The following is a 12,636-nucleotide window of genomic DNA, read 5'->3' on the forward strand; positions in this document are numbered from 1 at the left end:
AATATGTTCACTAGAAAACTAGCTCTATGGGTTTCTTTTAAAATCAATCTAGCATTCAAAATAACATAACAAAATATGAAAAAGATAAAGAGAGTGTTTAAAAGACTCCTGGCTTATCTACTGCCACTAAAGATCAAAGTACCTATATCACTCTGGGTAGAGATCAAAACATTGGGGAACAGCTAGTGAAAAATCTGTCCTTCTCTTATTCAAAAGACCTTCATCAAAAATCTCCCAAATTTCCATCTTGATCAAGACTGAATGATTACAAAAAGAACTGAATATAAAACTATAATAATTTCTCTTAAATAACTATATTGTGATTGCCTTTAAAATACTGAGCACTTTCCTGGTCACTTCAAAATGTTCACCTATAAAAAAATACAGAAGAAAGCAAACATGACCAACATGGGATTTTTAATTTATGTTACCTTATGAAGAAACAGATTTTTCACTTAGAAGGTTAAGAAAAGGCATAATATAAAATCATGTAGTATGAAAAATGTGGACAAAGGTAAGTTTTTATCTCCCAATATTAGAATTTGAATCATTCATCAAAGCTAATTGAGGGGAGATTCAGAGATAATAAAATAAATTGCTTCTTTATATAACATAGTGTTTAACAGTGGAATTAGATTTGATGATGGCTATCAACTGAGATGGCTTCAAAAGGAAACTAAATAAATTAATGGAGTATAGAGCTATCAGTGGTTCTTAATCATGACGACTTGTAAATTTCCACCAAAATCAAAGGCAAATGGTACTTGGGACTGGAAGAGGCTTTTGCCTTTAGAGTATGTCTTACCTGGGATATACTGGGTCAGCACTGAATGTCAGAAATGGTCTTATTTAACAAGCCACTTCTTCAAACAGCAGGAATATAAGTTATTTACTCCCATGACTTTCAATAGGCAGAAAAAACACAACTGGCAAACCAATACCCAGAGGAGGTTTCTTTAATGTCACTTCTGTTCTCTTGGTTTACATCTGGCAAGCCACTAGACTAGTCCTAATGGCCACTGTATTGGAGCTTTGACTTGAGCATAAGATTGCTCCATGGGTTTCCGGTATTAATATTGTTGGAAGGGCAGGGTTCTTTCCCAATATGTCTATTTTGTTTTTTTGTGGCATAAATTTCACAAGCCGGTAGGAGGAGATACAGGGATGAACTCAGTTGATGAACTCTTTTTGCCCTTTACTCAAGTAGGCAACTATCTGTGGAATATATCCTCTTTTATTAAGGCATCCTCTATTAGAATGCCAATATTCAAGCATTTTAAATTACAGGAAAAAGCTTCTGTAGATTGAGTAGGCTTTCCTCTATAACAATTGCCTGACATGCAGAGGTTTATAACAACTGCAAGGGAAGAAGTGTTGGTTTGTTCTTCTTTTCCTTAGGTGTAATTAACTTATGGGCTGTGTTAAAGATTGGCTTATAAAGAAAAAACCCATACATCTATATTTTATTACTACTCTCATCTCATGCTTCAGAGAAGACACTATATTTCTGCTGTTGTCATCCTCCCAAGATTAGGTATACCCTGATAGTTTGGAAATTGCTAACAAAAAGTCCACCCAAGAGGTTAACATCTTCATCAACTTTTTCATACGGATATAAATCCTGATAATGGCTTTGAGAAATTATTGAACTACAAAATCTCAACATCAGAAAAGGTTCTGAATATTTGCAGAATATGGGAGGTTTGGTTTAAAAATGATGCAATTTTCTTTCCAGAGAGGGAGGAAATGACATTGACACATAGTAAGGTGAGAAAGAATGAAGGGGAATGACTATGACTCCCCCAAATCTTCCAGAGCCTTAGTAAAAAGCCCCCATTTTAACTCTCTCATTCTCTTTATCTATCCTGGTGTATTGCTTTCTTATTCACATGAATTATTGCCAATGATTTTTATTTTCAACTCAGGAAAATTCTATCATCTCTTTTCCAATGCCCACATATTTCATAACAGACCACTATATCCAGTAAAGCAATTTTTCTTAGGAATTCCTAATTATTAGCTTTTTGGGAGATTTGCATTCTGTGCAAAAAAGCATTCCCCCCATTCTGTTCACTAGGGTTAGGCACAGCCTGAAAAGAGTACCTCCTTCCCTTTAGGCTTTCCAGTACCATGGAGAGCTCCATTGTTAATCAGCTGTTTTTTGCTTTTAGAAATGTATCCATTCATAAAATGAGCAGCTGAATTCCACAGATGAGTGGTAAGGAAGAGGAGGAGGAAGGCAATATACTGTAGCTATAGGAAGATATATGTATACTTAGAGAAAGTCCAGCATTTAAGGCCTAATAGTTTGTTATTGTCCAGTTGATTTTCTTCTTGTGCTGGGCACATGAAGGGCATTAAAAGGATGCTTAGCTGGTAAGGGACTTTCATTCAAACTGATTTTAAAAGGTAGTGGTTTTTTTTAATTCTGCCTTTATTACTTATTCTCCTGCACCATTTGGCAAAGTAAGCGAACTGCTCATTCAGAAACAGAACTGGCACACACACATCCTTGTCAAAATATGCCCCTTCCCAATAGAGCTTGCCTTTCTCCACAATATTATAAAGATCACTTTAGACAAATGTTACCTGCCAATTAAGAGTAACCTAAGATGTAGAGTGGCATAAGCATTTTCTGACTTGAACAGATCTTTCTTGAAGCCTCAGTCAACCACACAGTGCCTCTCTGGCTGCACAAGACTTTTCCAATGAAATCACAAAACATACAGAATGGGTGCATGGAGAGAGAGAGAGAGAGAGAGAGAGAGAGAGAGAGAGAGAGAGAGAGAGAGAGAGAGAGAGAGAGAGATGGAGGGAGGGAGGGAGGGAGGGAGGGGGGGAGAGGGAGAGAGAGAGAGATCTTTAATTTCTTCTAGGTACCCTGTATATTTATAAAACTGGGAGAATATTTATTCAAAGACTGAATAAGAAGGGAGGCAGAATGGGGCGGATGAGTGGTGAGGGTGGTGGTTAGTGACGGTTATCATTATTCAGCACCAGTTTTCGGTCGCAACTCTCTGAAGATTGTAAATGTAGTCTCTCTCCTCCATCTGGTCTCCAAAATATTTCCCTTCCTTTCTGCCACAGTAAGCACCACAACAGCAACAGCCAACGTGATGCAGAGTGTAGAAAGGCTTTGAGCGTGCAGCCAGAGAGAGAAAGAGATCAGGGCGAGAAGCGCTGAAGTTAAATTGTGCTGCATATTTGGAGGAAAAAAATATATATGGGCGGATTGGTCTCTAGATGAGAGCTTGGTACCACCTTCCTTTCTAAAATAAAATCTCCCTGGCATGAAGTCACAGCCTATTTCACATCCGGTTTACCCCTGGACGTACTACTACTGTCTTGGTAAAGTGCAAAGCTTTGTGTTGTAGAGCTGCGAGCCAAATCCCACGGAAAGGGAATCTGGGTGTTAAAAATCGAAGAGCAAAGCGGCAGCGGCGGCGGCGGCGGCGACGGCGGCAGAGTCCATGATGGCTAAGAGCTCCTGAATGACTGAGAAGAGCCGCGGAGACTCAGTGCTCTAAAGCGCCCTTTTCCCTCCTCGCCGCCCTGGCTTCTTGGCGAAGCCTCTCGGGCAGACTTTCCCGCTGCATCGGCGACGCCGTGCCCAGAGGGTCGCGAGGTGAGTATCGCTCTAGCCTCCTTTTTTCCCAGGCTCCCCTCTCTTCCCCTTCCCCTTCGCCAGCCCGCTCCCTTTTTCACAGGCGGAGCATTTATGGACGGAGGGGGCTCCTGCTGCTGCCTTCTTCCCTAGCAGGTACCTCGTTGGAATGCTGGACCCAGCTTTCTCCACCTTACATTCCCCCATCCCCCCGACCCCGGGTGAAAATCCGCAGCGGTGGATGGGTAATTGATCAGAATCGAGGGGAAGGGGAGTGGGTTGATGGGCGGGGGGGGGAGAGAAGGCTAAAACCCCGGGGACCCTGGGATTAACAGGGATTATTTCCGACGTTTCCAATCAGAGTTGAATGGATTGGGGGGCAACGGATGACTTTTTCCGGGAGAGGAGAAGAAAGTTGCTATGCTGGCTGCAAATCCATAAATACCACCATCTCCCCCCCCCCGTCCCCTTTTCCACCAAGTCTCCATCTCTGGCTCTGAAGCAGGCAAAAATCACTTAAGGCAGAAATGCCTCTTGAATGATGGCTCCAGGTTTGAACGGATGTGCCCATAGTGGGGAAGAGATAGGCTGGGGTTTCCCTTTTGCTCTTTTATTTCAACTATTCCGAAATCAGGGTGGTCAGAATGCAGCGGCAGGGAAAGGATCAGAAGCGGATTGATTTGTTAGTCGACTTGTTTGTTTGTAGCTTAAATTTTCGCACTTGGCGATTTCCCACTTTCCTCCCCTCATCTACAAGCAATATAGCAATGTATCTTACTCCCCCCCATCCCCATTAATTATTTTAAGGATGGCGGTATGGGAGAAATGTAGAGTAAGAAAAAAAAAAAAAAGCATCTTGCCATCTGCCGGTATCTCTGAAATGACTTGCTAGAGGAGGTTCAGTGCAAAAGTTCAGGCTGAAAAGAAGTGGGAGCTTTTCTCATCTCTCCTAGAGATGCAACACTCTTCTTCTCTTTTTTCCAGGAGAAGCAGCATTGTGCACCTCCATCCATTACACTCCACCTGGACACCTGTCATCATTTTGTTCACCTTGCCCTGCCTTTCGCTGTAGGTTTCGGACATTTTATATACAAGGACCATCCTGTTCGTTTTTCTTCTTCTCTGCCTCTTTGTGCGATGGTGGTTATGTTGTCTGGAATTCTGCTTCTCTCCTAAACTGTAGTCAGTTTCAGGGCTGTCAAGGAGGTTTGGAGGAAGGAGGGAGGAGGAGGAGGAGGAGGAGGAGGAGGAGGAGGAGGAGGAGGAGGAGGAGGAGGAGGAGGAGGAGGAGGAGGAGGAGGAACATATCTGGTAGGAACAGTGCAACCGAAGTGGATTTCAGCAGTAAGTAGGGAGCAAGGAGCAAGCAGCTAAGCCTGAGTTATAAACAGAATTACAAAAGTCAGGCTGCCTTGCAAAATTACCAGTTAAGTTTGCAAGGAGTGGTGATGGGAAACAGGGCAGGTTTGCTTTTAGAAAACATCTTAACTGGAACTGAACTGGACTCAGTCATAGAGTGAAAAGGTACTATATGGAATATTTTGCAACAGGATATTCTAGAAGGCAGGCAGGCAGGCAGGCAGGCAGGCAGGCAGGCAGGCAGGCAGGAAGGAAGGAAGGAAGGAAGGAAGGAAGGAAGGAAGGAAGGAAGGAAGGAAGGAAGGAAGGAAGGAAGGAAAAGGTTTGAAGGCAATGTGGATGCAACAATCTTCCTCATTATTTCATATTCATTTCATATGCTTTGGGGATTAATGGGATTAAGAAAGCATTGAAATTATGTACCTTGTTCAGCTTTTGAAATGTATGCTGTTGTTCAACTAGCTTCCTAAATGGGCATATGCTTGGATCTCTCTCCAGAAGAAAGTTCTGTCCTTTTTCAGGACCTTCTAGAGCTTTCAAGGACTTTAGGAGAAGCTCTTTCCTCTCTTTTTCCTGAGATAATCAAGCTGGTGGGATCTGACTCATTAAAGCTAAAATAGGTTCTAAGTTCCGTGTTATTGTGAAATGGATGTACAAATTGTGAATTTAACAGTAATCCTTTTTTTAAGGAAGGAAAATATAATAAAGACACTTGAATTCCAAGACTCTTGAAAATAAATAAATAAAATGATTTAACCTTTGTCTATGAAACTAACTCAGAGATGACTCCACTTTCAAGAAAATGAAATACATAAGTATACCTGGAAGAGGCTTTTCCTCTGAAAGTCATCCCACTGTGAGATAACTCCTTGCTTTTAAGGAAAACTATCACAAGTCCTTTTAAACCTGTTGTATTTTTAAACAATTTGTCGAAGCAAAGAATGCTTACTTCTGGTTTTCTATTTTTTTTCAGCTTCCATAATCTACTAGCAAAATGATGCATCTTCTTTATGACCGCTTTTGGGCCTGGGTTCTTCTTATGAGCACCTTACCTGGAAAAAGGTGGGAAAAAGAGTTTTACTTTTTAAAAATAATTTTGGGTTGTCTTTTATCATATGGAAAAAGGGTTGATTCATGCATACTGTTTTGGGGGCAGGTTGATTCTGCCTAAATCTCACCTAAACCAAAATAGGAGGAAATTAAAATAAAACCAAAGCTTGACTGCAAAACATCTTAGGTGGAATTGTTGAGAAAGAGTTTAGCAAGGATTATTTGATCCAAACTGCAAACAGATTAATGATTTCAATGTAGCTATAAAGGGAATAAGTCCTCTTTGCAGATAAAGTTTGCCGGTAGTTATGCTGCATATAGCATTTTACATAGGAATTTTTCTGCTCCTATGATCTTGTGCTTTCACTGAAGGAATGAGACCAGGCTGACAGACTCTTTTCCTCATGAAAGTAGACTTCAGGAGAGATAAAGATTATAACAATAAGGTCTGGTTATTATACCTATGAATTGAGCATTTCATTTCAGCAGAGAGTTTGCATGATAAGGATGCAGCCTACAAGCAATAAGTTCATTGGTAAGACTGTCACTAACATTAGTTAAATGAAATTCACTTCACCTGCCTGAACCCTGCCTGAATGGTAAATGGAAAGTCTTCTTATGCTGAAATCTATCTAGACTGCATTTCTATTAGCAATAGAACTAACGAATGAAAAATACATATTTTCCTTTAAATTACAAATATCAATATTTGCGCACTGGTAATTGCCGTATTCCATATCCGTCGTTCAGGAGAGTAATTTAAATTAACCTCATTATAACTAATATATATTTGTAAAAAGAATCTGAGTGTCAGAGACAATCCAATTTAGTTTTACATGTTTTCTAAAAGAAAAGAACATAAAGAGATATACGAATGTGATACTTTATATAGCAGATCAGTGATGAAAGAAGAAAAACCTGATCTCCTGAAGAGAAGAGAAAACAGAAAGTCTGTTTCTTTATCATTTTTTCTATGCCACATGCTGGCTTGCATGTTTCACCAGAACTAAGATTTGGACCAGAAAATCAAGAAGCATTTCCCTGGCTTTTGAAAAATTGTATGAGGTGTTACTATTATAATGACCTGTAGATGGAGTCAGTGTACAGTATTTTATTATACTTTTTTTTTTTTTACTGTGAAACACAAACATGGTAAATGACATTTTTCTTCAAGTTGCTTAAATTCTACATTAAAAAAGATAACACATTTGTCCAATCTTTACTTGCGGGTGATTTCTAACCACTAACAAATCAATAACAAGGGAAAAAAATTGCAAGGAATGAAATGGCCACCAGGTTTGTTCAAAGTATCTAGAAGACCCAACCACCCTTCCTTCCTTCCTTCCTTCCTTCCTTCCTTCCTTCCTTCCTTCCTTCCTTCCTTCCTTCCTTCCTTCCTTCCTCCCTCCCTCCCTCCCTCCCTCCCTCCCTCCCTTCCTTCCTTCCTTCCTTCCTTCCTTCCTCAAAGCTAAGTAAAAGTTAAAAATCTGGACAATATTTCATATTGTATTATTATTATTTGGATCAGGATATTAATGTTAAGGTACTAAATACTAGCAAAACATGCGAATGCTCACATAAACACATAAATATTTGACCATGAGCACTTTATTGTAAATTAAATGGATATATGAATATAGTTGTATATTTTTTTTTAGAAATTAATAGTAGCTCATTTATTTATCTGGAATCTGATAATTCTGATATAGTTAAAATCCCATTCCTAAATTAATCACATCTCTATTTTATTACTGGTATATCAGATTCACACTTGTCTTTTCAATATGTACTGTATATGTAGGTAAAAATATAAGCTTGCCACTGAATTCAATGCTGTTGAAGGCCTTCACAGTTCAGGGAACTTCCATGAAATGTGTGGTTTTTGGAGTGGTATCCATGGTTAACCCAGCTTAAATTCAATTTGACCCCTAAGGATCAGGCTGATTTTCAATCAATTGTGTTGGTATTAAAAATAATGGTAGTCTCAGAAGACACCCGAGCTTGCATTTAGATAGTGCAAACCTGTACTAAAATTTGATACCTAGAAAATTAGAAATGATTCCATTTCAAGCATTACAAAAAGAGTAGGATTTCATTACATTTCAGCAAGAGTTTGACTGCACTTTATTTGACTGAATGTCTGTGTGAATATACAAGAGAATATTTTGTCTTGCAAAATGGTTGTACAGTTGATAATTATAACAATCTGATTTCAATACTGACTTTGGTATTATCAGAGGATCTCAAACTGGGATGATATTTTAATAAATGTAAGTTTATATTAATGCCATTCTGAACCTTTAAAACTAATTTTATAATGTCTGCAATTTTATCCTCTTTTTGTTCTTTTTAATTGCTCTCTTGGAATTTTTTGTGCGCTTAGGAAAAGAAAAGAAAAATAAAATACAGGGAATTGCAAGCTTGGTATTTTCTGCCAGTCTTAGCTATTTATGACACACTTATGGTTAGTTTTCGGAAGTGAAAATAACTTTCAATTGCTATCTACCCACTCACCCGCTAAAAATAAGTGGTTGACAGATGATGCAACATGGAAGTGGATTCCATCTTGAATGTATGAAGGCACTTGTTTCTTTTTAACCAAATAGTATAAGATAGCTCATTCTGGTTCTAAATTTAAATTTAAAATAAATATAGAATGTTCTCTACTATCAAAAGAAGAAATATCCATTGGCTTACCAACTTACACTTAAAACAGAAATGTAACATATAGTCCCCTAGAGATGAGGTATTATTAATAAACAATCAATTAAATGTTATTGCTAATGATAGATTAGGCTAAAGGCATGTAAATTATTATAAAAATATGAACAAAATACGAATAAAATTTGCTTTTCTAATCTGGGGATTCACGTTCAAATTTATAGCACGCACAACATGTACTGTATGTATATTTATTATAAAAGTTGCTTTTTTTCTATTATGACTACTGGTTAGACACAGCACACAGACTTATTTAGGGAAGCTTATTTTTTAAGATTGCATAATTCATTGCTTAAAAGTGATGTTTCCTGGATTAACATTTATGAAACTCCATAGCCTGGAAGAGATTTTTCACCAAACTATGTTTGTTAATCAGATCACATCAGATATTCAAGGAAGGCTGATTCAGTAATAAGGTATGTGACAAAATGATGAAGAAGGAAGCAATTGGATGTCCAAGGGCTAAGTCCTGCTGAGTTTACATTGGCAAACATCACATTTTACTAATGGGATCTTCCCTGGCTAAAGGGCAGAGGAAGGACTCCAGGATTGGCTCTGAAACAACTGTGATAGATAATTAGTAGAAAGCAGTGTAATTTACTGTAGAAAAGAAAATATAGGACAGTCTTAATAACAAGAACAATAGAGACCTGAGGATGAGATCAAAACGTAGCTCATGGCTATTACAAATGTCTGGAAATTATTTGCTATTGAAAAAGGGCTATTGTTATAAAATCTGGAAAGAATGGGGGAAATATCCCTGTCACCATAAAATGGAATTTTCTATTCACCAGGAAATGAATTAGTTTTGCTTTCCTAAACCAATTCAAGTATCAAAATAGTCCAAAATATTTAGATTAAAAAGGAAGTGCATTTTAACAAACATAATAAAATAATTGATTTTTCCCCCACAATAGGGACTGTGGACTTTACCAGTATATAAACAAAATTGCATTATATAGATCTATTAGTGCACTTAATGTTCAGTGTATTTTTCTTGTAGGCAAGGATACTAAATTATTTTAGGATTGGGTAGATAATGGGAGGATGCTCTGATATATTTGCAAAGCACTCATTTATAAATCAGAAATACATAAAAGATGGGCTGAACAATAAAACCCCCAGTGTAATTTATTATCTAGGATTGACATAAGGTTTTGAAAGAATATGAATATTTCAAAAGTGAAAGGAGAAGGAACTATATAATACTCCCATAATCCAGGTTGATGGAAAAGCTTCCATATCTATTAATCAGTAGAAGAAAGATCAAGTGAGTTTCAGAATTATAATTGAACAAGTTTGTTGGTGGATTAATTACTTAAGTTAATAGCATGAGTATCTTTATTTTGGGCATTGATCAGTATATAACATGGTGGTTTTGTTTTCAGCTATGGACAAACTTCCTTACAAGATGAAATAAAGGACAACACAACTATATTCACCCGAATTCTGGATCGTTTACTTGATGGTTATGATAACCGTCTAAGACCAGGATTGGGAGGTATGTATTGTTGCAATTTTTGAAAAACTCACAAGAACAATGTTGTTTAAAATGCTTTTTATGCATTTTAGCCATTTTGTTTCATAGACTTATAAAATGGTAAAATTACTAAATTACTAAATGATGAAGATGGTTAAAGATACTGAGCTTGTCGGCTGGAAAGCCCAGTTTGACACCTGAGTGCCATGTGACAGGGTAAGCTCCTGCTACTTGCCCCAGTTCCTGCCCACCTAGCAGTTCAAAAGCATGCAAATGCAAGTAGATAAATACGTACCACTTCAGTGGGAAGATAATAGCATTCTGTGTCCCTTGGCATATAGTCATGCTGGCCACATGGCCACAAAAGTGTCTTCAAACAACACTAGCTCCCTCAGCTAAGAAATGAAGATGAGCACTGCCCCTACAACTCAACAGGGGAAACATTTTACCTTTACCTTGGAAACACACCACATTCTTTGATGCAAAGCTGAAGAAAGGTGTTTTTCAGGACTCCTTCTAATTCTGAATAAAAACATTGGTTTTTCATTATTATAACATGCATTGAATCTAGAAATAATGTTTCAATCAAAACAAAAAAAAATGAAAATGGGGGGGTTGTATTATTTTATTACATGACATCATTCAAGTATTTTCCATTAAATGTGATTCATCTTTCATCTCTGACTTAGTTAAATTAAGCTGAAAATGATGTCTGTGATCACAGTCAAACCTCTGGTTAAAAAAGAAGAATATTTTCATATAAAAGTGTCTGATTGGCTGCTAGTCCTCCGCATAGATTGGTTTAAGCAGTAAGTTCAATTCAAAGGAATCTGAGGTAAAAAGCTCAAAAAGAAGATATAATAACAATTCATTCAGTTCTGATTCTTACTAATAGCTCCTTAGCTTGTACTCCTGAGATCTGTGTGTGAAGTAGAGTGCACTTACTCTCAAATATGTACTTTTTCGTATTGCCCAATTTAGTCTACAATTTTTTAAACATTCTTAAAAATGTGTATATTATGGAAGGTTATGATGCTTGCAAAAGGTTGCCTGCTGTTAATTGTGTATGTACACATTCCTGAACATAGAGGAAAGTAAAATAAAATTGAAATTTAGATCATTCATTAACAAAGACTTATAGTTCATCACAGTTAATATCTTATCTGGTTCTAGGCATTACTATTAACATTCAAATTACATTTTCTATTAGAGTTCTCCAGTTTCCTCTAATATTTAGGGGCAGATTTTATTTTATTTTTCTTATTTTTAGCATGTGTGTGTTTAGGATCAAAGATGGAGTGGAAGCATGAGATTTTTGCTGGACATGGCTGGAATAGTCAAGTTTTGTCACACTAAATATAAGCCAATGATAGTGCTGTCTGCAGTTTTGACTGTTATTTTATACAGCAGCCAGAAATGTGAATTTCAGCCGAAACTAATAGTAGCATAATAGACTCCCTTCAGAGTCTGGAGAGAATGACTTTGGTTCCCACAGGATCATTCTATGTTTAATCTAACAAAAGTAAAAGTAACCTGATCTCCCCCCCCCCTTTATGCGGCAACTGAGAACGAATGACAAAGATGGCGTCAGCTAGGTTTTTCGCAGGTCTTGACACTAATATTTCATGATCTCATTGACATTCAAGGGAACAAGAAATCTATAACTAGGAAAATCATATATGTGAAAATGGAGAAAATTGAGTACAGAGTTGTGATGTCTGTATCTGCTTCAGGAATTATAATTCCTGGGGGGGGGGGGGGGAAATAGCTTGCATCCAAAAGTCCTGTAAGCAGATACCAGATCATGGACATTTTTTTCTAACTTTTTGTTTGGAGTACATTGTCTATCCTGAAAAGTTTTTTTAAAAAAAAAAAAAATTGAGGAACAATGTAGGAGATGCAGGGAATCCATGATATTGGGAGATCTGAAGGCAAGCTTTTTCCTCTTCTTCTCATAAGAACTCTTACTAGATTGTTGGTCACTTACATACATTAAAGAAACCATTCTGTTCATAGAGGGTATAGTCTGGATTCAAAGTATGTTTCTTACTCAAACTGTACCTGTTTAAGGTATTGTTCATTAGTTTCTGAAACTGCTGTGCCAAAAGCAAAAAAAAAAGTTTGTACAGCCCTCATCTCAGAGGAACAATATGGTCTGTCTAGATCTCGAAGCATCCACTAAGAATAAAAATATTAAAAAGTGCTTTCTGCTCTCAGCTATGCATCCTTCATAGAAATCTAAAAATTTGACCAACTGACACATTTAATAGTAACCAAAAGTCATCAAAGCGTTCTATAGTTAACTAAATACCCAGTGCCTTTTATCACTTTCTGCAATCTATTTAGAAAAAGATATTTGATTGAATTGTGTCTGGTAAGATTGTTTAGTTAAGCAGTCTTCATTGTCCATTCTGCTGATGGG

At 37.4% G+C, this 12,636-nt stretch overlaps 1 protein-coding gene across 4 annotated transcripts in view; it reads left to right on the forward strand.

Annotated features, from left to right (window-relative positions):
- Positions 1-3,037: 3,037 nt before the first annotated feature.
- The window catches only part of GABRA1 (gamma-aminobutyric acid type A receptor subunit alpha1), a 49,375-nt gene continuing 39,776 nt past the window's right edge, over positions 3,038-12,636 (forward strand). The window contains exons 1-4 of one of the 4 annotated variants that reach the window (XM_039343680.1): positions 3,038-3,625; positions 4,589-4,672; positions 5,937-6,025; positions 10,123-10,235. In XM_039343680.1, the coding sequence (XP_039199614.1) occupies positions 5,958-6,025; positions 10,123-10,235 (181 nt within the window). In that variant the 5' untranslated portion in view covers positions 3,038-3,625; positions 4,589-4,672; positions 5,937-5,957. Of the gene's footprint in view, positions 3,626-3,739; positions 3,761-4,588; positions 4,673-4,941; positions 5,129-5,936; positions 6,026-10,122; positions 10,236-12,636 lie in introns of those variants that run through there. The other 3 variants (XM_039343670.1, XM_039343691.1, XM_039343660.1) reach the window with 3 other exon arrangements.

The sequence above is a fragment of the Crotalus tigris genome, unplaced genomic scaffold, assembly GCF_016545835.1.
Source record: "Crotalus tigris isolate CLP2741 ecotype Arizona unplaced genomic scaffold, ASM1654583v1 scf7180000017551.9496454, whole genome shotgun sequence".
Classification (NCBI taxonomy): Eukaryota; Metazoa; Chordata; class Lepidosauria; order Squamata; family Viperidae; genus Crotalus; species Crotalus tigris.